This window comes from Vicugna pacos, chromosome 3 (assembly GCF_048564905.1).
Source record: "Vicugna pacos chromosome 3, VicPac4, whole genome shotgun sequence".
NCBI lineage: Eukaryota > Metazoa > Chordata > Mammalia > Artiodactyla > Camelidae > Vicugna > Vicugna pacos.
In genome coordinates this window covers 106,834,238-106,861,828 of record NC_132989.1, presented here as the reverse complement: position 1 = coordinate 106,861,828, position 27,591 = coordinate 106,834,238, and the positions used below count along the sequence as shown (strand labels likewise).

General features: G+C 33.8%; 1 protein-coding gene across 1 annotated transcript in view; it reads right to left on the bottom strand.

Moving 5' to 3' along the window:
- Positions 1 to 27,591, bottom strand: part of CDH18 (cadherin 18) — an 889,079-nt gene that overhangs the window by 96,063 nt on the left and 765,425 nt on the right. The window contains exon 6 of the mRNA XM_072958825.1: positions 17,623 to 17,790. Within this exon, the coding sequence (XP_072814926.1) occupies positions 17,623 to 17,790 (168 nt within the window). The remainder of the gene's footprint in view (positions 1 to 17,622; positions 17,791 to 27,591) is intronic.

The following is a 27,591-nucleotide window of genomic DNA, read 5'->3' as shown; positions in this document are numbered from 1 at the left end:
AATGTGCAGTTCTGGTGATTGATCCTGATAATGGGGGATGCTATGTAAGTATAGGGGCAGATGATACATGGAAAGTCTCTGCATCTCCTCTCAAATCTGCTGTAAATCTAAAACTTCTCTAAAAAATAGTCTTATTAAAAAGGATTATCCTTTAGAAATAATTATTAAACATGAGTTTAAAGGTGATATGATGTAACTCAAAAGGATAATTCCAAGTATTGTAGGTATTCTAAAAAGTATATAATAAAGACTATAAAATACCCAAATTAATTCAACCTAATATCATATATAAAACCAAAGTATTCAAAATGAAATGTCTATTAATCATTATAAAATAGCTGATGGATAATATTTATAAATCAATGGAAGTTTAGGATAATTTTTTAGAATTTCTAAGGACAGAACAAATAGCCAGATACTTTAAAAATACTCTAAATTTCAGGAGAATAAATGTGATGAGTCTCTTTTTTTTAGACAGCTTTATTGAGGTCCACTTGATATGCAAAAGAACTGTACATATTTAATGTGTACAATTTCATGAAAGTTTGGAGAAATGCAAACACTGGTGATATCATCATCAAAATCGAGGTAATAAACACCTCTAATGTTTCCTAAAGTTTCCTTGCATTGCATTTTTTGTTTTGTTTTGTTCTGTTTTTGTGGTAAGAGCACTTAACATTAGATCTACTCTACTAACAAATTTCGAAGAGCACAACACTGCATTGCTAACTATAGGCATTATGTAGTGCAGCAGAACTCTAGAATCTATTCATCCAGCATAAGTAAAAGTTTATATGGAATGAACAACAAAGCCCCATTTTCTCCTTCCACTATGCCCTCTACAATCACTATTGAATTAGATGCTTCTACAAGTTTGACTATTTTAGAAACCTCATATACATGGAATCATTTGTCCTTTGTGACTGACTTATTTTACTTAGGTTCATCCATGTCACGCATGGCAGAATTCTATTCTTTTTCAAGGTTGAATAATATTCCATTGTATGACTATACCAAAACAAGCTAGGTTTAGAAGGAAGGTACCTCAAAATAATAGAGACATTAGCTCAGGGCTAATATCATACTCAATGTTAAAAAGATTGAAACATTTTTCTCAAAGATCTAGAGGAAGACAAGGAACTCACTCTCTCCACTTCTATTCACCATTGTACTGGAAGTTTCAGCCAGAGAAATTAGGAAGGAAAAAATAAAAAGGAATCCAATTAGAAAGGAAAAAGTAAAATTGTCTTTGCAGAAGACATGATCTTATAGGTAAAAAACCCTAACGACTACATAAAACAAAAACAAATAAACAAATAAAAACCCTGTTAGATTGAAAAAAACAAATTCAGTGAAATTGGCACTTTACAAAGTCAACACACAAAGATCAGTTGTGTTTCTATCACTAACAATGAACAATCCAAAAAGGAAATTCAGAAAACCATCCTATTTACAATAGCATCAAAAAGAATAAAATACTTAGGAATAAACTTAGGCAAGGAGTGTACTGGAAAGTCACTGTGTACTGGAAACTACAAAACATTGATGAAATAAATTAAAGGAGACACAAATAAATTGAACTACATCCTATGCTGAGGGACTAAAAGGCTTAATATTGTTAAAATGTCCATACTACCCAAAGAAACCTACAAATTTAAAGCTATGTTAGCCTAACCACAATTCAATGACACTTTTTTCACAGAAATAAAAAAGAAAAAACCTATCTTACAATTTGTATAAACTACAAAATACCCAGAATAGAGAAAATAATCCTGAGAAAAAAGAACAAAGCTGGAGACTTGACATTTCCAGATTTCAAAATATATTACAAGTCTACAATAATTAAACAGTATCATACTGGCACAGACATATAGACCAATGCAACAGAATTAAACCCATGCATATAGGGCCAATTGATCTTTGGTGGGGGTGCCAAGAGTAAAAAAATATGGGGAAATGATAGTTTCTTCATCAAATGGTATTGGGAAAATTAGATATACACATGCAAAAATGAAATTGGACTTCTACCTTGCACTATACACAAAAATCACCTCAAAATAAATGAACAACTTAAATGTAAGACAAAAAAATGCAAAATTCCTAGAAGAAAACATGTGAAAAAAGTCTTCTTGATGTTGATCTTGGCAAAAAATTCTTGAGTATGACACCGAAAGCAAAGGCAATAAAAAGTGAAAGTAGATGAGTAGAACTACATCAAACAAAACACTTCTGCACAGCAAAGGAGACAATCAACAGAATGAAATGGCAACCTACAGGATGGGTGAAAATATTTGCAAACCACGTATCTGATGAGGGGTTAATTTCCAAAATGTTTAAGTAACTCCTACAAATCAACAGCAAAAAACAAACAAAAAACAATGAATAACCCAATTTTTAAAATGAGCCAAGGACTTGAACAGACATTTTTCAAATAAAGACATACAACAGGTGTATGAAAAGATGTTCAACATCATTAATTATCAAGGAAAAGCAAATCAACACCATAGGAAGAGATCTTCTCATACCTGTTAGGTTGTCTATTATCAAAAACCAAAATACAAAAAGTGTTGACAAGGTTATGGAGAAATTGGAATCCTTGTACTCTGTTGGTGGGAATGTAAAATGGTGCAGCAACTAAGTAAAATACTGAGATGCCTCAAAAATTAAAAAAAAAAATAGAACTACAATATGATCCAGCAAACTCACTACAGGGTATATATACCAACGTATTAAAATTAGGATCTCAAAGAGATGTCTGTATTCTCAGGTTTGTTGCAGCATTATTCACAATGGCCAAGATAAGGAAATAATCCGTTTCTATTGATAGGTAAATGAATAAAAAGAATGAATAAACAACCTATCTGATAAGAAAAAATACCAGCAATTTGGAAAATAAAAATACTGAATGTGTATGTATGTGTCTGTGTATGATATTCTAGCGAGAAAATTATAAGATTAATAGAAGAGGAAACTGGGGGAAAAACAGATTTTATGATAAATGGAGAGAAACTCAATGAGCTTTCAATGTCTCTAACAATAAAGATCACTAAGAATATAAAAAGTGGAGTTACTAGGAATTAATTCACTTCAAGGAAACAAAGCTCTTTGTGGGTGGGGTTCTTCTAGAGTAGAAAGCATATTCTAAAAAGCCTAGTGTGTATTTAATGCTTAAATATTTTATTGGTATTTGTATTTAACATAAATATTCACATGAACCTTTGAAGGAGGCAGGGAGCAAGGGACCCAAAACTGGGACCTGTTGCCTAGAGACTTCTTTAAGGGTTTTATAATTAACCTGTTTAAAGTTAACCTACAGTTGGCTTAGGTGATACTTTTGCTTGAATAATGAAAAGATCTCCCTTGAAGGACTAGAAAGCCATGACTCGATCTAATCGATAGGACCACGTGGTTTGAGGGTCTCGCTCGCACAGATTAGCTTGACCACATGTGTTAGCTTGACTACATTGTCTGAGGCTCCCTAGTTACCTAATTTTAGCCTGACTGCGCTGTTGGAAGGTCCCGAGTTACCTGATCTTGTTTTTGCAGAGTGTGTGTTTCACAGAGCAGAACGAGCTGGAAATGAAGCAGGAAAGGAGCAGACAATGGAAAGAGGACAAGAAACACCAAAGGGGACAGATAAAAGGACCCTGTTAAGACCCCAAGAGCAGGAGTCCTTACGTCAAGTCATCTGACTCGAGTGTTTTTCCACTCGAGTGTCTTTTCCTCCTTTGAGCGATAAAACAGCTTTCATTCTGCCTCTTTGTCTCCACTGTGAATTCTTTCACGGCTAGAAGACAAGAACACACTCTTTGGGGTTTTCTCTATTTCAGGGGGCTTCCTTGTGCACTAACGCCTTTGCAACTTTAATCCTCAATATAAAACCCTTATGTTCCATCATACTTTTAGGATAATGAGATTACCCATGGGAGGAAATATATACAATTATCCTAAAATAACAAAAGATATCAGACAAAACTTACTTTAAACATTAATTCTAACAACAACAACAACAAAAAACCCAAACATGCAAACACCAATCCTGCAGACATGTAACATGTAGAATTACCTTTAAGAATTCTGACAACTGAGAGCCAACAGTCCATAAATAATTAGGTATTAATCATTTTTGAATAATAATAATACATGAACCTTTTTTTATCTGTTATTTTATGAAAATTGGCATTTCCTAGAAGAGTAAAAGACACTTGGGAGAAACTTTAAAAGACAGGGTTCAAAATGTATTTATAAATCTTTGACTAATAGTCTAAAGTTTTGCCATTCCTATTTATGATGTAATTCAATCACATGGTCAGTTTTATTATTTAGAAAACAATGCATTTTTATCTAAATAGGATTAACAAAGTCATAACTCCTAGAATCTTGGTATATATGGTAAATGATCTTATGCTTTTCCATGTTATTTTTACTCAGTAATTGCTCTCTCTGGGGAAAAAAAAATCACTTGTCTACCGGGGGGGGGGGGGTAAGAGGGTGGGAAGGGATAAACTGGGATTTCAAAATTGTAGAATAGATAAACAAGATTACACTGTATAGCACAGGGAAATATACACAAAATGTTATGACAAATCACAGAGAAAAAAATGTGACAATGAGTGTGTATATGTCCATGAATGACTGAAAAATTGTGCTGAACACTGGAATTTGACACAACACTGTAAAATGATTATGAATCAATAAAAAATATAAAAAAAATCACTTGTCTTAGATAACTTTAAAGTACAGTCTAATCAGCATTTCTATAGTTGCCAAAAAATTCCTCAGAGTCCTCTGCTTGAGTTCACGGAAAGGTTATACATTGTAAGAGTATTATCCAATTTTCAATAGGATTTAAAGAATACGTTGAGATTTTGATTTCACACACACTCATATGAACGTATATCCAAATTGTGTAACAGCAAAGAATCACTGCAAAAAAAATCCTTCATGGTAAAGCAAATTTTTGTTTTGTTGAGGGTTGAAGTAGGTAGTGGCTTTTAAAATTATGTGCTACAAAAACTCCCTAAATCAACCAAAGTGTCCATATTTGCATCACTATGTATTGTGAGGAGAGAAGAAGAGGAGAAGAGGAGAAGACTTTGATCAGCAAGATGATTTAATGCTGTTAGGTGAGCTCTTTTCCTACATCCATAACTTTGGAATGTATTTTGGTCTTTATACTAACCAAATATCACCAGGATGTGGTTAGTTCCAGACGGTGTTTTAACTACTAAAACATGTTGAGATATTTTAACCTGAGTTCTGAATCTCTTTTTTCCTAGTCATTAAAGTTTTCTTTTAAAACGTTTATTTTATTTTTTGTTGTTGCTTTTCAAGGGATATTTATGTTCATAGTTTTTCTCCCTGACTTCTCCTACATATAAAATACTATCTTGTTTATTGGATAGAGATTTTTCTCTTTTTCCTCATTTTTATATCATTGTTTTAATATTATTGTTGGTTCTTTTGATTGTTATTGCTTCCAACACTGATCTTAATTAAGCATTTTCAGTTATCTAGAATTCCTAATTTATTTCCTACATCTTTCACACATCATCAGGGTGCCTGCTATTTCTTCTTAATTATTTGAACAAAATGCATTTGTATCAGAAACTTTAAGCCTTCTTTTCCTATTACATTGAAGCTACTTTTGTTTCTATTATATTTAAAATGATAATTAGTTTTCTGAAAAGAAAATGTGTTGACTATCATTAGTATATCCCCAGACTTTTGGATTACCTGTAAAATTATCTTCTCTTTCATTACAGTAATATTGCATGCTCCTAAATTTTCTGATTTTGTAATACAAAAGTTTTTTCATAACCTTCTAATCCCACTAATTATACATAGTTATTATTATAACTATTACATTTTTAAAATACTAGGTAATTTATTTTCTCTATGTTTGTATCTTTTGCTTAAAAAAATCTAATGTTTATGTAGTGATATTGATCAATCATTTTATGTTTCCTGTCTTTCTTCTTTAATCTTCCTTTCATCTAATGCTATAAAATAATCTCATGTTTTCTTGTAAAAAACAAATAGCATATGCCCTTAATCAATTTGGTAAACCTTTTGGATGTCAATTTACCTAGTTTTACATGGAAGAGCAATTGTACCAGTGCCTTTCACGTCATAATGTATTTCAATCTGTAACTTCAACTTGGACATATACCAAGTCATGGCAAACATGACTCCACTTCCTAAGGGTGCTACAAAGTCCACTAGATTTATTTTTCAAACCAAATGGATGTTGATTTTTGTTTTATCAGCCCTGTCACAATTATTTTTCCTAAAATGTTCTTGAGTTTTTAGGACTATGCACTCTTTCATATAAATTTTTGGATCACTCTAGATTGTTGACTCCAGTAAATGTTACTTACCCTGTGCCAGTACCTAAAAGGTACTAAGACTACAATAAACAAAACAGATAAAAACCCTCATCCTTACGGAGTATGCATTTTTATGAGAAAGAAAGAAAATGGGCAAGATATATAAAATTATATAGTATATTATGCAGTGATAATGCTAAAGATAACAGATATATTGTGTTTTCAATCAGCCATTTATGTGTTGATTGATCACCAAAATATCTCAGTAGCTTCCAACAACAAATATTTATTTCTATCTTGCATCAGTATAAGAACAATGACTAAGTGGATGTCATAGGGAGGATCATGAACACAGAATGAAGCCACTGAAGGGCATTTAAAGTGTCTTCTTAAACATGGTTTACCACATGTTGGCTCATTTTCTGTTGGCAAAACAGTCACTGGCAAAGCATAAAGTTAAAGTAACAGGGACATATATGCCCCCTACAGGGAAAGCATGGTAAGGGAGGGAATAAACAATTGTGAGTAAATAAAACAGTCTGTTCACAGTGTCCTCTCTAGACTCAAATAACTGTGTGCCCCGGAGAGGAAAAATCCACTTCTCTGTTCCCTGACCCCCCCCGAAACTCATTAAATCATGGCACCAGGCTTGATTTCAACATCTTTTACTATAATCACACACAATCTGGCTCTTCTTGATCCGGAGACCACTGAATTAGGTCACATTATTTTCCCCATCATAAATCTAACACATAATTGGGGATTAATAAGGACAAAATTATAGAAATATAAGAGAAAAAAATTAAAAGAAAAAAATGGCAGTGGTTCATAGTCATTCAGGAATTATTCTGTGCAGTCATTACAAGGGTTTCTGTCCCTAAGGCTCTGAGGCTAACTAATTTGTTGAACTTTTTATATTTGCATTTTTAGCCCTGAAACTCATGAAATGTCTGGTTTCTTCCTCTTCCCTTTCATGTCTATTAGAAAAGACCAATATTTTTCCCTGAGTGTATCTCTTCCTTGTAGTACCTTATCAAATGTAGCTTATAACAATCAACTCATATTACACATATCCTATCTTAAAATCTCTTCTCCTAAAACCACAAGTTCACATTAGGCACATTTTCTGCCTTCCAAGTTATCCTAGGGAAGTATTTATCAAAGCAAATGAGTCACTTTCTAGCATTATATAAGCTTTACTTCATACTGTGTTCTTCAAACACAATTCTGCATACTTTACTATTGTCATAGTGGTGGTGTAGGTGGTGACAAAACTTGCTTCTACAGAGAAATAGTATGGAAAGCATTATCACTTGGTTTATTAGTCAACTTCTGTTGCATTGACAGGTAACTCCTGTATCTCAATGATTGACAACCGCAAACATTGTTTCTTCTCAGTTTGCACGTCGCAGGAGATCTCTGGCTTGCTTCAGTTCTGCTGTGCTCTGTCCTGCTCACCTCCACTAAGCTCCAGTGTCTTCTCACTAGGCAGAAGGAGTGGCTTCTTTCTAGGTTATGCTGTTATCAGAGCAGAGGCCGAGAACAGGGGAAACTGAGCCAACTCATGCAAGCTCATTAAGCTTTATGCTCAGAGGTGATTTGCACTAGGGTGTTTCATATGTCATTGACCAAGGCAAATTCATTGGTGAATCCCAATGGCATGGAGACACAAATATTATTTCATATTTTTGTTCCTGAATGTGCCATCATTTCATCTGCCATATGTGATCCTTTTCAAATAATTTCTTAGACTGCATCATAAAATGTTAATGGTTAGCTGAAGTACATTTAAGAAAGGAAGATTTGACGGGAATAGTAAAAGAGCATTTGGTTCATTGAAGCTTGTCCCTTTTAATACACTTTTTCCCCAGGATAGTCTTGATTCTAATTGCTTCTTAAAAGACCTTGTGTCTTTGCTTCAGTAACTCCGCCAGGTGAGCAAGTAAGTCATTCCCTGAGATTAACCCCAGGCCCTCACCTACCGCAACTGTAATTAACTGATCATAAACGTATTGTAATTAATATTTTTATTACATGAATAATAATATTTATTTGGGAAAGTGACTACCTTCATATAAAATATATATTTATTAGTAGATAATTCTGGGAGAAAATTGGTTGACATGTAAGTGGTTAGATAATGTGATACATGATTTATCCAGGATGTCTGACATTATGAAGATTAACCAGAGGGTTTCAGAATCTCTGCCTTAAATTATTTCATGCAGATACAGTTTACATTGAAAATGCTACTTTCAGATTTTTAAAAAGACATATAAGGAAACTAGGATTTTCCTCCAACAAAGACACTTGAATATTGATCATTAAATAATACATTAAGCTCTGCCTGCAATGTTTTAAATACATGAATAAAATAAATGACTAATTCTACAGCTATTGAATGCCACACATCAAAAGGACAACAACCCTATCGCAGAATCTTCACTGTAATCTGGAAGAATATCTTTAAAATTGCTTAACTTACGTCCTGGGTTACCATGTGTCAACATACACTATTTCAAAGCTGGTTCTTCTGCACAAATTTTTTTTATTCCAAGCAATGATACAATGGGCCACTTTTCTTTTTAACATTCTCTTACTTTCAATCATAAGCATGACTCATAAATAACTGAAAGTATGTAAACTTGCAAATTCCAATTGAAAATGATTCCTAGTTTTTTTAGTATGCTATGAAGAATAGGAAATTGACCTGTAAAGACTAACAATGACATTAACTAGTAACAATCAAAATATTTCTAAAAACTATATACCCATGACCATAAACACAATACCTATCTGAAACAGAGTAAGTAAAAGAAGAATCAGTTTACAACTTTGTCATAGCATATAGCCAAATAGACTAGGCACGAATCATAAAACTAATGACATGTTATGACTGGTTAGTTTCTAAATAGGCAACCTCAAAGTATTTCAAAATATTTAATTTAAAATTAAAAGAATGTCTTATTTATTTATAGCTATTACCTTGTTTAAAAAATATGCTCTTCAGGTATATGTATCTTGTTTAATAGAATGAATGTATAATAAAATAAATTTCAATTGTCCTTATTTTGTATATTAAATCTCATAACATAGATAAATATATTTTGTCCTTAACAAGGCTGAATGAAAAACTATTTATAATAGACTAATAACTTGCCTGCTTTACAATTAATTAGAGGATTTCAGCTTTCTTTCAAAATTCAGACTTTCAATTTAGTCAGGTTGAATATGAAATTCATATACTATTTATCTTCTGCACATGATGGAGTGGTACATATCTGACTAGCTCTCCCATTGAATATAACCACACAAGCTGCACAATATACATAAAATGACTGTCATTAGGGAGCATTCCATGTAGGAAGGCCTGGATGAGGTATGGTCCTTGATGGAAAGGAAGCATAACAAGATGAACTTTATATTCTCAATGACTCAGGGTATTTTTTTAGTTTGCCATGCCAGGAAAAAGAGACCAAACAGAAAGTATGCACTTTGTGGAGACAGAGATTGGGGTTAAGGGCTGGCACAGTATTTGAAAAGAGAACCAAGGCATAAACAAGAAACGTTAGAGAAATGAACTCAAAAATCGGACTGCAATTTTCCTTGTGGTAATTATAGACACGTAGAGTACATCTGCACATGTGGATTCTCTAAGAAGCCAAATCAAAGTACAGCTGGAAGACAAAAGAGCTAAGTGGACATTGCATCCATGAGGCACTAGGAATCAGAATTAGTACATGCTTGTGACTCCAGGTGATACTAGAGAAAAACTGGGTTTTAGGAGTAAGGACTACTTCCCAGGAATACGGGGAAAAGTTCTAACAAAATCAAACTAACTTAAGTAATCCGTATTCTGTATGTCTGCAAGAAAATAACAACTCTCTGTGGAGGAAGGTGACATAATCAGGAATTTCTACAACATTTATACATAATGTTCAGTCAATAATTCTAAGACATATTTAAAAATGGAAAATTAACAAAACCAAACAAAAACAATCAATAAAGTGACCCAGATATGATGTTAATATTGGAGTTATTAGGAAAGGGTTTTAAAATAGCTACAATTAATATGTTTAAGAATATATATAAAAAAAAGTGAAGAATTTTAGCAGATACCAATAATGTATATTTAATAAGTCAAGTAAAAATTATAGAACCAAAATATGCCTATGCTGAAGAATACACTTAATAAATTTAATATACAAGGTTAATTGGAGAATAAACACAGTGGAAAGGAAGATTAGTGTACTAGAATATAGGTCAACATAAAATATTCAGATTAAAGAAGAGAGAGAAAAAATTAAATATAGAGAGAAAAGAATAATAGACTGACAGTGCATAGTTAAATGACTGAACATGTATACTTTCCAGAATCAGCAGGAAAGAAGTAAGAAAATAACACAGAAGAAATAATTGAATAAAGGCTGAACAAAGTTTCCCAGAACTAATAAAAGATAGATTAAAAATTCCTTATATCTGAAAAGCAGATTCTTTAAAAAGTAAATACTTCCCAGGCACAATATAACTGAACTTCTAAAAAGCAAATAATATCTTAAAATAAGAAAAATATATTAAAGTAGAATAAATTAATCTACAGTAAAATGATAATAAGATTGAGAGCTGACTTTTTAATAGACAAGGTGGTGGTCAGCAGACAGTTACATTACATCATTAATTATTGAAATAGAAAAAAAAAATTCAAAACAGAATTCTATCCCTAGCAGAAATACTTTCTAAAAAGTAGGAAAAAACAAGTTTATGAAAAAACAAAAGGAAAAAAAGAATCATTGATAGTAGACCAGACCAGCACTAAAAGGGACAGAAAGGGATTTTTAAAGAAAATATAGAATTTCCTTAAAAAAATGATTATAGAAGGAAACACAGAAATTCAGGAAAGAATAAATAGCACCAGAAAGGATAAATTATAATTGACTTAATACATGATTCTTTACTATTTAACACAACAAAAAATGGCAATTTCATACAGGGCTTAAAATATAAGATAATAAAAATAGCAAAAATCAAAGAGGTTACAATGGTGTTAAACAGTTTAAAGTTGTTCCATTTTTTTTTCTGTGTTTTTTTAATTGAAGTATAGTCAGTTTATAATGTGTCAATTTCTGGTGTACAGCATAATATATCAGTCCTACATCTACATATATATTTGTTTTCATATTCCTTTTCATTATAGGTTACTACAAGATGTTGAATATAGTTCCCTGTGCTGTACAGAAGAAACTTGTTGTTTATCTACCTTAGATATAGTAGTTAGTACTGGCAAATGTCAAACTCCTAATTTATCCCTTCCTATGCCCTATCCCCCTGGTAACAAAAAGTTTATTTTCTATGTCTGTTGGTTATTTCCATTTTGTAAATAAGTTCATTTGTGTGTGTGTTTCTCTCTGTCTTTTTTTTTTTAATATTTGAGTGATATAATGTGGTATTTTTCTTTCACTTTCTGGCTTACTTCACTTAGAAGGACGATCTCCAGGACTATCCATGTTGCTGCAAATTGCATTATTTTAGTCTTTTTTTTTTATCTGAGTAGTATTCCATTGTATAAATATACTACAATTTCTTTATCCAGTCATCTGTTGATGGACATTTAGGTTGTTTCCATGTCTTGGCTATTGTAAATAGTGCTTCTATGGACATTGGGGTGCATGTACCTTTTTGAATTAGAGTTCCCTCTGGATATATATCCAGGAATGTGATTACTGGATCATATGGTATGTCTATTTTTAGTTTTTTGAGGACTCTCCATACTGTTTTCTGTAACAGTTGCACAAAACTACATTCCCACCAACAGTGTAGGTGGATTCACTTTTCTCCACATCCTCTCCAGCATTTATCATTTGTGGACTTTTTAACGATGGCCATTCTGACTGCTGTGAGGTGATACCTCATCGTAATTTTGATTTACATTTCTCTAATAATTAGCAATATTGAGCCTTTTTTTATGTGCCTATTGGCCATTTAGCATGTCTTTACTGGAGAATTGCTTATTTAGGTCTTCTGCACATTTTTGGATTGGGTTGTTTGATTTTTTCTTGTTATTAAGCTGAATAAGCTATTTATATATTCTGGAAATTAAGCTCTTGTCAGACTCATCATTTGCAAATATTTTCTCCCATTCCCTAGGCTTTTTGTTTTGCTTATGGTTTCCTTTGCTGTTAAAAAGCTTATACATTTAATTCGGTCTCATTTGTTTAGTTTTGCTTTAAAAGCCATTCAATTTTTTCAAGTGATAAATTATAATTTAAGGTGGAATGAAATAAATTGTAGTAACTAGAGCAAACATTAAAGAAAAATAAAGTAAAATAAAATGGTAATTGAAGAGAAAATGAATGAAATCAAATACATGAATAATTCAAAGAAACTAAGAAAGAAGAAAAAAGGGAAGAAAATTAAAAGAAACAAATAGCAAGAAAGTAGACAAGTAGAAATACATCAGTAATTTATAAGTGTAGTAAATAAAAATAAACAACAAAAATTGTGAAACCAGATTAAAATAAAACAAAAGAATAACAAAAACTTAGCTTAGTGGCTTACATAAAACTTTTTAAAAATAAGAACAATATACTTGAAAGTAAAATGATGGAAAACATACCATCCAACCATTAACCAAAACAAGAAAAAAATCTAGTAAGTTATATTAATATTAGACAAAGTGGACTTTAAGTTATAGACTATTATTAGTGTGATGTTTCACAATGAAATATTTTCAATCTAAGAGATAGATACCATGCCTTCAATCTGTATGTATCCAGTAATACGATTTCAAACTATACTTAAACAAACACAACAAAGAAAAACAAAAACTAATACAAAATAAACTAATAAACAGAAAAATTACAGCATCATAGTGAGATGCATTAATATATATCTCAGCAGCTGACAAACAAAAATTCTGTATGATACAGAATATTGTGATGGCATAATGAATAAACTTGAACTAATTCACATATGTAGGAAACTAACCATGAAGCTGCAAAGTTTACCCTCTTATAAAGTGCATAGGGATGTGTTTAAATTAAGTCCATGCTGACATTTGAAGAAACTCTCAGAAAGTTTCAAAAGATGCCTGTAATCATGATAAAATATAGGTATCCTTTTTTAAAAGTATACTAGAAAAACTCCAACTTACTGGTAATTAAAACATGCACTTCACATTTTGATAGATCAAAGGAGAAGCTTGCTTGTTTGTTTAATTCCTGTTTCAAGTAAAATATTAATGCTGAATATATTATATGCTATTTATATTTGTTTTCATGAAAATGTAAATAATAAATGAAAGACAATGGTCCTTCCTCTAAAATATTGTGCTATCAACAAAATCACATCAATGTCAACATTTTCATCAGTGATACTTCCTTTCTCACCAACATTAAAATGTACCCAAATGTGTTAGTTTTCTAATTCTTAGCATTATGGGAAATACTGCCATCTATTGAACTTTTAGGACTTGATTCCCCTAATATTACATTGCACTTTATGAAGTCTAGTCACCAGTGGACTAAAGTTGTTGGATCACTTAAAATGTTGCAATCATTTCAAGCTCTTCGGGGAAGTTTTGTTAAACAAGTTTCTGCTGTTTTACTGTGATTATTTGACATGGGTTCCTCTTCTTTCCCCAACTAGGTTATTTACAAGGAAATTCTCAAACTACAAGTCCCTCATCTAGGGTATAGAAGGTTTGGGTTATGAACTTTCATGTGAGATATTGATTTTATATGCATATTCTTTATATAGAATAATAGACATTAGTGAGTTTCTACCTACCTGAGGAAAAAGATTAAGGAATAACTATAACTTAACTATACCATAGCTGAAGTCAGAGAAGGAAATAGTAAGAATCTTAAGAAGTAGAGTAGATTCCTTTCAATAGAAGGATTAATATTGAGGAATTTACACCTTGAGATGTTTTTCTCTGAAGAAGAACTGGGCATCCCTTGTGTCCTCTGAGTAACGATTCAAGCCATAGATGGGCTGATTTGGTCTCTTTCCCTGAAAGTCTTACCCATAGCTCCCTTTCCTAATACTGTCCTGGGCCCATGTAGGCATTATCTGGAACTGAGCAGACGCTGTCCTCTTAGTTGGATGTGTACCATCCAGCCTCTATTCTCCCTGTAGCCTCCCTGACACCGACGGCAGCCTGCTTCCACCTGGACCTTTATTTGCCTTGCATCTCCCTAGTGTAAAGACTTTGGAAAGCAAATTATCAGTCTAGATCCCTCTAACTCTCGAATGCTTACTCCAAACCTATTTAGCTTAAATTAAGATAACAGTGATAGCTTTAAATTAAGATATACGATGTAACAAGCTGACTCACTTTGTCAGGCCAGGATAAACTAATAAAAGAAAGAAAAAAGAGAATGTAAAAGATGCTGTGAGAGAATGTTTTCCAAAGTTTTGTGTGCCAGATGTTTACACTGCAATCAATCACAGTATGAATGTAACACGGCTCTCACAGGTAAAGAGGGAAAAAAGTTAGGAGATCAGTAACAAAACAAAACAAAACAAAAACAAAAAAAACTTAAGAGAAACGATTAGACTACTGGATCTATCTGATGACGGGATATGATTTTAATATAAATTGAACTGCATATAGATTTGTACATTTCATGGTGCCTCATGAACACCAGTCCTCATAATGTATTGTTTCTTCCTCCAAGCAGTTTGCAAAGTTTCCCCCAGATATCGAGCCATTTGATGAGTTATAATGCTTGTGGGAAAATTAAAGAATGCTCTACTGTAGGCTACTCTCGTCATGGTGACACCCAATCATTCCAAAGGCAGCAGTATGTTTAGTGTTGTATGAGCAAAAAATAAAATCTCTTTTAAACAAATCAGAGTGTGAGGTTCTAGGTGTGGACTAACTCGGTTTCCAAACACTAAGAGCATCTTACAGTGTGGCAGGGTTGACAGTTGTCTGTCATTCCAGTCATTCTGCATGGACAGCTACTGACTGAAGAAAGGTACGTCCCGTTAGCTGTGATGCGTTCACACAGAGAGTGTACATTTATTCTGCGTCCTTGTTGGGTAAAACCATTGTTACACTATAAACTGTTGCTTCAACAATACCACTATATCAATCAAAATACAATTCAGAATACATTTGTCTCTCTTCATCAACATGACAATTTTCTACTGACTTCTAAAATCAATTATAACGGACTTGTCAATTTTAAAATCAGTTTTTAGGTAGAAAAGGAGGGACAGAATGTGGGAGATACTATTTGTACCATTATCAAACAATTATTGAGCCCTTACTGTGTAAAGCTTGAGTTTTTTCACTCTATCATAATAAAAATTATAATACTAATATATATCTTAAAAATAGTGGTGGTAGAATCTAATTGAAAAAAGGTAGACAGGTTGTTGTTGCAAGTGATAATAAAGTTTATATTCAGCTGAGTTTAGCGTTATCACTCATTCCCTTTTTAAAAACTCTTTGGACTTCGGTCTCCTCACCCTATAAAATGACTGCACTTGTCTTATAATGAAATATGTGTATATGCATATTGTGTGAAATAAATGACAAAAAAAAGAGTACACTGTAATTTTGTAAAATGACTTAAAACTTAATTATGGTTTATGGTTTAATTTGGTGGACTTATCTATGATTTATGCTTTTCTTTAAACATTCTTTCTTCACAGAGCAAAAACCACATGAAAGAACCAGGCCACATAATCTTATACCTAGAATCAATATTTTAAAGCAGTTTTACCTAACTATGAATTTGACTTGCCTGGCTTTAACAAGGGTCCTTCATCAATGTGAGTTTGACAGAGTATTGAAATTGAACTCATTTACAAATTCATTTAGTAATCCTTTCTCCAGGGCGAGGCACCTGTCCAAGCATTTAAGCTTACAGAGACTAATCAAGCATCAATCTTACTTAGAGGGAGATATGCACCTATGGAAATAAATATAGCACAGAAGTGCACGGGGAAGTGCCACGTAACAGGAAACAAGGATTAGTGAACTCTGCAACAGAGTTCAGAGAAACCTACAAGAGGGCTTTTAAAAAAAAAAGGAATGTGAGTGTGGAGAATTCTGGGCTGATTTAAGGATGTGCAAACTCTTATCAGGCTTTAGGAAGAGGCAGTATTCCATGGCAGGTAGGTGTGGAGTGTCCTGAGAGCAATATTAAGAGATAAGGCTGGGTAAGGCCATTCACGCTGACTTGTGAAGAGCCTTTATCGAGGTGCCACGTTGCCTACTTCATTACAGTTTTAAACATCATGTGTAAGAAAGACATAAGGGACAGTCCCCCTATAGAGTTTGTATGAGAATTAATGGTTATTCTGTAAAATGTTACCCATAGTTTCTGTCACATTAGAAATACTCAAACATGTTTCTTTCCCTCTCTGAGGACGTCATACACAGTATTTCATTCTGAACACACAGAACCGACGCCCTTTCCCCCGCTGAATTGTTTGACAGTTTAATAGTCTGTGCTCTTCATTCACAAGTTCATGTTCTACTCTGAGATCAGATTTTATTATATTAGCTGTATCTTCTTGTTGGATGGTGTGTGTGTGTGTGTGTGTGGGTGGGTGGGTGGGTGGGTGTGGTGTAAAAAGTATTCATTCATAACCTGAAGGATTTTTTAAAAATTTCAGTCACAAAATTTACATATGCAATTATTAAGCAAGAGTGGAATGCCCTCATCAAGTGTACTTTGAATGTATTTTGAATAACTCCGTGAATAAGAATTTGAATAAGAATTCTCCAAGAAGAAGAATTTGAATTCCTTAGTAACATATAACTGCTTCAGCAAATGCAGGACATCATTACTTAGCATGGCTGTCTCAGTTTTAATATTTAACTGTGATGCCAATTGAAATAGGTATCTTTAACACAGTGACAATTGTCTACCAGGTTCAGGAGACAGCAAGTGGAGTGATTTCTTCAGTCTCATGGCTAGAAGGGAGACCATACAAAACAAAATACTCCCATTTAAGATAACAGTAACATGACGTTATATATTCAAGTACAGTTGACCTCTGAACAACGCAGGGGTTAGGAGCGTCCACCCTCTGGGCGATCCCAAAATGCACATCGCTTATAGTCAACCCTCTGCATCCAGGTTCCTCCATATTCACAGATGCAATCAGATGTTGGTCTGGCTGTGTAGTACTGGACTACTTACTATTGAGAAAAATCCATGGATAAGTGGGCCCTTGCAGCTCCAGTCTGTGTTGTTCAAAGGTCAACTGTATTTCATTTTGTATTACATAAATGAGTAGTGATTAGTGCCAATCCGGAGGAAGGGGTACTTACTCTGAGGAAACCTTGGGGGGTTGTCGTTGACATCGGTCAGGGTGATGTTGACCGTGGTCGATCCTGAAAGCCCTCCAACTTGCCCAGCCATGTCTTTGGCTTGAATGACCACTGAGTAGTGCTCTCGGGCTTCTCTGTCCATATTATGTAAGGCAGTTCTAATAACTCCTGTAATACATGTTTTAAACAGATCAGTATGGATTGAATAAAAAAGCGACAGACATATCTCTCTCTCTTTTTTAATTTTAAGAGAAGTCGTTTTAAATAGAATGCTTTGGAGAGAAAGTCAGGCTTCTGAGACAAATAATACCTTAATGTTGTTATTAAAACTGTCTCACTGAAACATTTATTTACAAAGCAATCTATGAGACGCAAATTAAGGTTATAGATCTCTTTGCGGCCCTGGGGGTGACTGGCCCCTAGGGGGCAGCCTTGAAGCCCCTGACGCTGATGGCCTGATTACTTTACAACCTGTGCTCCTCACACATGGCAGCTGAGACAATTGGAGTAGAGGTTAATTTTTCTCCTACGGGACAATTTACATAGTTTTCTGACGGGGTTGTCAAAGTTTGATGATGGAAAACATTGGAGGAGTCTAGACTCTTGAACAAAGATTACAGGCAGGAGTCATTGGAATATTTATCAAGACTAAGAAACTGTTTTTGTCAGGAAATAACAACTACAATAAGAGCTAGATCTAAGTAAATCAGCAAAATAAAGTGATGAGATTGATTCCAAAAATTACATGTAAAAGTCACATTCTTTGTCTTGTAGCGCCAAAAGAGACATTTAATGCACTTTCTCATTCATTATTACCGGATTCAATAAAGAGATACAAAATGTTAAATATCCATATATAGTTATGTGCATGTAGGTAAACACACACACCACACACACAAACACACAAATACATAAATTAGATAGTTTTGTCAATAGAGCCTTACATTAAAACATTTTAATGGACACACATGTTCCACAAGGTCAAGTTTACCCAAGGACTATCATCCATGTCATAAAGTAAAAAATTGTCTTCACGTAGATGAGCTATATTATACATAAGTATTTAAATAAATAATCATACATGTATTTATATGTAATACAAATGTAATGTAAATATATTTGGTATTCCAAATGTAAACAAACAACAACCTTTCTTTCTTTTATTAAACATATTTGGATCATGTCACTTTTGAGAAAGATGCCAATGGCTTCAATCAAATACACACTTGGTTACTTTGCTGCATGATTCATAGGATGATGACAGTTATACTAACTGCCAACTATAGAGTTTAACAGATATTTTTGCAAGCAATATATTGATATAATGGGAGACAATAAAGTTGTATATTCAAGTTAAAAAATAGTCTTTAAAAGTGGAAAGATTAGTCAATTAGTTGTTTTGAATATAAAACACTTAAGTACTTATATGATTATTATTATATTTTACTGAATTGTTTGCATTTGTACTTTGAAAGGAGAAACACAGGCACCAGGAAAAGAAATTCCCTGACTTTCAAAACTTGTAAACATATAATTGAGGGAGTTCAGGAGAATTTTCCTGAAGCAAAATAGGAATGAAAATTACTCTTATCAAAAAAATTATAATAGTATAATAAATGATTCATCTAATTCATGCACATGAAAAAGCCTCAAGCATCCTTATTAAAAAGAACGATGCTTTAACACATATGATAAGAAAAAGTTAAATTAATGCAGGAAGGAACAAGCTAAGAATGTATAAAAAATATTTTGTGAAAGAAATATATACTTTCTAATATATTTTAAAAAATAAAGATGTCACTCTAAGAAGACTACACTATACATGGGACCTGACTCTGTATGAGATTATTGTCCAGGATGTTTTATAATGAAATCCCGACAGTGCTATGTGCCAAATATAAACCTATAAAAATAAAATCTATTATTAAAATGTGAACGATAAATATTTCTTGTATACAACTTGAAAGTTATTCATTTGAAGAGGATCACTGAAGAGGGAACAACCTCTGTTTTACATCATGGACCTCAATAATGTCACTGCATTGCCATTACCTCGCTTCTTTGGTAATACAGCTACTCTGACACAAAATGGGAAGGGAAAAGAAAAAAAACTTGTCAACAAAATTTATTTACGTAAAGAAAAGAGCATACTCAGAATGGAAACATCTTTCTCATAAATGATTGTCTAAGGAATCGTTTTAACTCTCAGTTCTCTTGAGAATGGCCCAGCTGCATGTGCTTAGCTTTGACTTCCCCTGAGGGCACATAGGTAACTGGGGAATGTTCAGTCAAATCGCCAAAGCAACACGATCCCCATATACAATTGTCAAATGTAGCCCAGATGTTTATAAGTGGGGTAGCTTAGAACACAGCTGATGCACATTTTTGGTTCTTTTTGACTTTATTTCTTAGAGCAGTTTTAGATCCTCAGCAAAATGAAGAAAGTGCAGTTGCCATGTACATTCCTTGCCCTGACACATACAACTTCCCCCACGATCACCATTCTGCATCAGAGTGATGCATTTGTTACAGCTGATGACCCCACACTAACACATCATGATCACCCAAAGTACATAATTTACAGTAGGATCACTCTTGATGGTATACATTCCATGGGTTTGGACACGTGTATTATGGCATATATCCATCATTACCGTATCACACAGAATAATTTAACTCCCCTAAAAATTCTCACTGCTCCAGTGTTTCAACCTTGCTTCCCCTCAACCCTTGATTTATACTGACTTTTTACTGTCTCCATAATTTTGCCTTTTCCGGAATGTCATACAATTGGAATCCTACAGTGTGTAGTTTTTTCAGATAGGCTTCTTCAACTAGCAATAGGCACTTAAGGATCCTCCATGTCTTTTTATGGCTTGATAGCTCATTTCCTTTTAGTGCTGAATAATATTCCTTTATTTGGATGTGCCACAGTTTGTTTATTCATTCACCTGCTGAAGGACATCTTGGTTATTTCCAAGATTTTATGATTATGAATAAATGTATAAACATCCATGTGCAGGTTTTAGTGTGGACATAAAACTTCTTTAAGTAAATACCAATGAATGTGATTGCTGGATCTTATACTAAGAGTATGTCTTGTAAGAAACTGTCAAACTGTCTTCGAAAATGGTCGTACCATTTTCACTCCAACCAATCATGAAAGAGTTCTGTTGCTCCACATCTTTGTTAGCTTTTGGTGCTGTCAGTATTCAGATTTTGGCTATTCTATCAGGTGCGTAGTGGTATCTCACTGTTGTTTTTATTATTTTTTAATAAGCATTTATTTTTATTCTTTTTTTTTCCCAATGGAGATAGTGGGGATTGAACCCAGGACCTTGTACATGTTAAGCATGCACTCTACCACTGTTGTTTTAAAAGGCACATGATGTTGGAAAATTTTTTCATATGCTTATTTCCATATGTATGTCTTATTTGGTGAGATGTCTGTAAGATCCATTTTTAAATCAGGTTATTTGTTTTCTTATTGTTGAGTTTTAAGGGTTATTTGTATATTTTAGGTAACAGTCCTTTATCAGGTATGTCTTTTGCAAATATATTCTCTAAGGCTATGACTTGTCTTCTTATTCTCTTGACAGGGTTTTTCACAGTATAGAAGTTTTCAATTATTTAAAAATTCAGATTATCAATTATTTCATGAATCATGACTTTGGTGTTGTTATCTAAAATGTTACAGTCATATCCAAGAACATCTAGGATTTCTTCTGTTACCTCCTAGTAATTTTTTAGTTTTGTATTTTATATTTGGGTCTGTGATACCTTATGAGTTCCTTTTTGATAAGGGTGTAATATCTTGATACACATTAAAAATATGTGTCATTTTTTGCACATGGATCTCAATTTGTTCCAGCACCATTTGTTTAAAAATGACACATTTTTCTCTGTTGTATTACATTTGCTGTTTCATCAAAGGTCAGCTGACTACACGTATGAGGAATTGTTTATGGGCTTTCTAATCTGTTCCATCAGTATTTTTGTCTATTCTTTCATCAATGCCACACTGTCTTGGTTACTATATCTTTGTAGTAAATCTTGAAGTAGGGTACTGTCAGTCTTCTTAATTTGTTTTTCTCCTTGAATATTGTGCTATCTATTCTGGTTCTTTGCCTCTACATATAAACTTTAAAACTAGTTTGTCAATACCCACAAAATAACTTTCTGTGATTTTGACTGATATTCCATTGAATCTACAGATAAAGTCTGGAAGAAGTGACATCTTGACAATATTGAGTCTTCCTATCATGATATAAACATGAAATACATCTCCCTTTATTTAGTTCTTATTTGTTTATTTCATGAGTGTTTTGTTGTTTTCCTCATATAGATTTTGTACCCCTTTTGTTAGATTTATATAGAGGAAGCTATCTAAATGGTACTGTTTTTAAATCAAAATCCACTTGTTCATTGCTGGTATATAGGAAAGAGATTGACTTTTATATATTAATCTTGTGTCCTGAAACCTTACTCTCTCAAGACTGAATCCTTCAAAGTAGCTCCCACTGTGGGAAATGTGGACAGAACACACATTACAAGGACAGAGGAGGGGGTGAGGAGCCTCTGATGGCCTGGCTCCAGCTTGCCGGTCAACTGACATTAGCATCCTCTGGATGACTCCCCAGCCTCCATAACTACTACAGATGATTTCAGTGCAAGTGGGTCAAGACCATACTTTGACTACAATTAGAAAGATGAAATCCTGCCATTATGAATGTGTACATTTATTCACTTTTTATCTCCATCTTGTCATGTCTATAAATGCATGTACGGGGATACACACATGCACACAGGCAATAAATAATATGCAATAATAATAGATATTTTTCAAAACGATGAAGCCTAAACTCATGTACAAGACTAGGATAAACTATACTTACACAGTTCAAGTAAGAAGTGATGCTTTTTTGTTTGTTTGGCTTTTTCTGCCATGTATCTATGTACCTGCTAATTTTAATATAACTTATTTCTGTCTTCTACATAAACATAATAAAGACTTACCACGTGGCCTTTTCATTAAGTAAATTTGCAAAGAAAAAGATACAAAGCAGCCAAATTAATCACCATAAACTGTTGCATTGTTTGTTTGTTTAAAAATAAAGAAAACTCTCCGCTTTTCAATGTTTGCCAGGAAACTAGTAATGGCATATTCTGAATGTTTGTCTGATATGCTTCACTAGCAATGTTTACTTCAAAATTTTTAATGAGAATTGTTGCCTCTTATTCTCCTGTGGTACTGGGTTGAATCAACAGGATGTGATTACCCTTGTATCATTTTGTTTTGTTTCTTACTACTTTTCTGGTAAACGATTGTAGGTGCCCCACTGCCTGCAAATTACCTTCTGACTACTGCTCCCCAATCACCTTGATATATAGGGATTGGTAACTGGGAATTACTCTCTGCTGAATACAAGTTCATAACATTTGAAAACTCATTCAGAGTTGTAAACATTACTCGTTGAACCTGACTCACCAGACCGCCATATGTTTTTGTTCCCTGACTGATAATAGTCATATAAAGCACTAGATCCTCCAAAATGCTTTCCTGTATTTTTACCCACTAAAAAGAATTTAAGATGGAAATGTATAAATCTAGTTTATTAGATAATACCACAGAAGATTGCGAAATAAAATCCCTAAAAGGCTGAAACAAATAAGCAATAAAATATGGCATTCAAATTCTTACAAACACCTTCAAGGTACACATATGCATTTATAAGAGGAACCAGTAAGTTTTTTTCCATGTCTTAGGTACACATAACTAATTTTGGCTCAGTTGCTTATCTTGCTTCTAAATTTGCTCAACTGCTCATTCAGTTATTTAAAGTCTACTATTTTATTATGTAATATCTATTAAAATGCACTGGAGTCCCAGTGTTTCTCTAAAGGGGAACAAGGGCCACCTAATAACAAAATTACGTGGATTGACACGTATCATGCAGCTTCAAGGACACCATCTTAGACCTACTGAATCAGAATCTGGGGCTGTGGGCCAGCATCAGTATTTGTAACAAGCCCCTTCCGTGATTCTCATGAATAGTTCAACCTGAGATATCCACCCAGAGTTGAGAACATTTGACATCTGGCCTCCAGATGCTCATATTTCATTGGAGGATCTGTTTATTTAAAATAATTAATATGAACATTGAGAGGTTTAGAAATGTTTCAAAGTTTCATTAACCATTTTCCATACAATGACATTTGACATCTTGGCAGTAATGATTCACCTTTCCAACTGCCTGCTTGTGTTCTTTATGTTAGCTATTAAATTGCTATTTGGTTCAACATTTAGTATATTGCATGCTATTTCTATTCAGCCATGCATTATGAATTTTCCCAATGGACTCTGTAAAGACAATTTGGCTTCCATAAATTCCTGTCTACACTGAAAGCAAAAACATTCAGACATGGAATCTATATGTTTCCATCATCATCACAGTTTCAGAAATCTCTTTTTGTTCTTCATCACCAATCCAATGTATATTGAGTACATGTGTTTCTGCTCTGTTTAAAATGTGGGATACAGAGACACATAGGCTAGAACTTATGACTTTAAAATATCATGACTGAAGTGTTTCCTGGCAGGGAAATACATATGCAACTATGAAAAGTTAAGTAATATGGAAAACATTTAATTAAATGGCAGACAGAACCCAGACTTCAAAGGGCATAGTTATCACAATGCATGAGCATGACCAAGGAGTACTTTATGGGCAAATGACATGTTTGTAGGATATGGATGATATATAGATGAATAGAGAAGTGGGGAGTCCCTGGAAAGCGGATCTGAGATGAATAAAGGCATATAAAATGTGCATGGCAACACTGATAAAATTAGCTTCATTGGAAAATGACTGTAGAAGAATATAAGAAATTAGGTACTCATTAATATCTCTTAAATATTTCTATGTTTTGTTCTTCAAGTGACTGAGCGTTTGAATAGTTCCCTTGCTGTCCCGGTGGAAAGTCAGAACTGAACAAATTTCACTACTTATCAGGTGTTCAGGGTTGTGGTTGGACAGTTAGTTACCACTACGGCTACATTTAGCCGATTTGAGACTTTATAAAGCTTCAGTGGAAAACAGATTAAATGTCAGATTTTTATTTATATTTTTGCTTATGATATATTTCACTTTTAAAGAAAAAAATAAGATATATGAAACACTGGCAATCCAGAATTTAAGGAAAAAAACATATTTAGCTTCAAGCTATGACTCACAGAATTAACAATCATAAATTCATGAAGGTTGACATTTTTATGCTATAGTAGGAAGATTCAATTTTTCCTCCTCTACATTTTTTTCTCTTTCTACCATTAAAATTGATGGTGAAGCATTTTATTTCTGCTGAGGAGAGAAAGATGCAGAACTCACATTCTTTGACTATAGAAGGTGACTCAGGCACTCCCTTCAGGTACATAGCTCCTATTTTTTCCCATATTATTCATGAGAGAGAAAGCTCAAAATTTAAATAAGTCTCTCTAGACCAGAAATTTGCAAAAGCTGAAATATAACCGAGAACTCCCTGACATTAAATGCCACAGTGACATCAGTTCAAGTTATGAAGTCTTGGAACCTTGTGGAGCCTATAGGTAAGGCTTGAACTATTGTCCAGGAGAGATGGGGGTGGGAGGTGGGGGAGGGGGGGAGAAAGCGAGCGAGAGAGAGAAAGAAGACGAAGAAGAGGAGATACAGAGAAACCCTATCATAAAAACAGGTATTACTTTCTCTATGGATTGGGGGAAATAAATCAGACAGATTCAAAGACTACGTGTTGTGTGTATGTATCATCAAAGATACTTCTGATTTAGAAGTTTTATTTCCGTATTTTCTTTTTTTTTTGCATTTTGCTTATTGTTTATATCTGTTATTAGTGTTTCAGTGTGATCTGTAATTTCAAAAGATCAGTCTTTCTAGTCAATATATTTAATAACCATGCTGATAAAGTCATACGGCTGCCAGGGCAGTTGTGAAGGTCAAATATTCTACAGACTTTCAGGCTTTCAGTAAAGCTACTTCATTCAGCAAAAATGTATGAAGACAGCACTATATATGGAGAACAATAAACTATCAACTTCAAAAAGGGCTTTCCTGGGTGGCGAAATTTCACTGGTGATGATGATGATGACAGTTATTAAGTCTCTATTAAGAATTAAGAAGAATGCTTTATGCTAATTATCATACTAATTTCTCACACTGACTGCCTGTGGAAGTTATTCATATTATCCAAGAGGGAATGCAAGAACAAAAGGGTTAGGAAGATTGCTCAAGGACAGATACGTATGATAGAACCAGTATTCAGTCTATGCAGTTAGAATTCAGAGTCTGCTGTCACAATCATTACCTTCTGAGCTACTGATTCCTTGCGAGTAAATCGAGGAAAACACAGCAGAAGAGCCTGAAATAGATTCTGGAAGAATGTCTGCATCTTGTCAATGTGGCTTCAGAAGCAGTCTCCATCTCTCTTGTCTAATTTGGGTTTTAATAGCCTTGGAATCAAAATTCTGAGTATAATCAAGGAGATGTCAGAAAGATGGTGGAAAACCCTGAGTAACTGAAAGATCTGACTCCAAAAGATGAGGATTAAGCCTTTTGTCCAACAGGAGAAAGAGTGAGAAACTTAGAAACCAAAGAATCATTTTGCTCCAAGTGGCCATTAGCCATTTATGGTCTTTTTGCAGGGTGTCAAATACCAATACCATTAACAACAGTTGCCCTATGCCTGCTTTGACCAATGCAGTATAGTGGAAGTGACATTATGGCAATTTCTGCCCTGGACTTAAGAGGATTGTAAGCTTCAACCTTGGTATACATGAGCTCAGAGCCTTCAGGTAAGAGCTCCAGCTCCCCTGCTACAGAAAGCACACAGAGATGCCCTGAGATGAAAAGGGTTAGGGATACCTCTGAGCCCAGTTTCTCAGCTCTTCCCACTGAGGCACTGGGCATATGAGTGGATTCAGCTTTGAATGAGTCCAGGTGTCAGCAGAATGCTATCAAGTAACCAAGCTAATGCCACAGGGCTCAAGAAATTGCCCAGATAACCCCAACTTCTTGGCTTCCAAAATCACTGTGGTTTTGAAAGTTCTGGGTTTGGGTCAATTGCAATGGCATTCAAATTTAGAATACACACACAAACACACACACATACAGATAAATATGCACATGTACATATATACAGATACACATGCATACACAAATACACACTTTATACAAGCATATATATATACACACATACACAACATACATTTAAACACATACTTTTTTTCCTCTCCGAGAAGTAAATGATGGTTTGCTTTCTATACTACCTCTAACACCATTAAATCAAGGCTATATATTTCCTAAATACTGTCTTCTCTTCTGCCTCCTTCCCCTTCCCCTTCCCCTTCCCCTCCCCTCCCTCTCCCCCTACCTCTCTACTTCCATCCTACCCTTCTCTCCAGAGCTGGAGTGCATATACAGAAACACATACACCTCAAATACTACAGCTATAGTACATGTATATATATTTCATGAGTTCAGGTAATAAACAGAAGAGGGAAGATAAAATTGACCTTTGTATAATTGATGTGTAATCAACACAGGGAATACAACTTCCTGTAAACACTGAAATCAAGACTCTTATCATCTGGAAATTTGCACTCTACAGGGAATAAAAAAATTATATGTGATATTTATGAGATCTTTTTAATCAAGATAATTAGAAATGTAATTTCAAATGTTATATCAGATAAAATATTTTATTATAAGATATTGAATGCAGACACACTGTATCTTAAATATAAGTGTATTTTCTTAGAAAACAATAATAAACTAATAATAAAAAAAGAAATCTAGAAATCTAGAAATAGTCAAGTATAATTTTTCCAAAATAGCACATTCATGTGGTTTATAGAAACCTGATAGACTCAAAATATAAACAACAAAAAAGAAATATTAAGTTTACCATGTAGATATA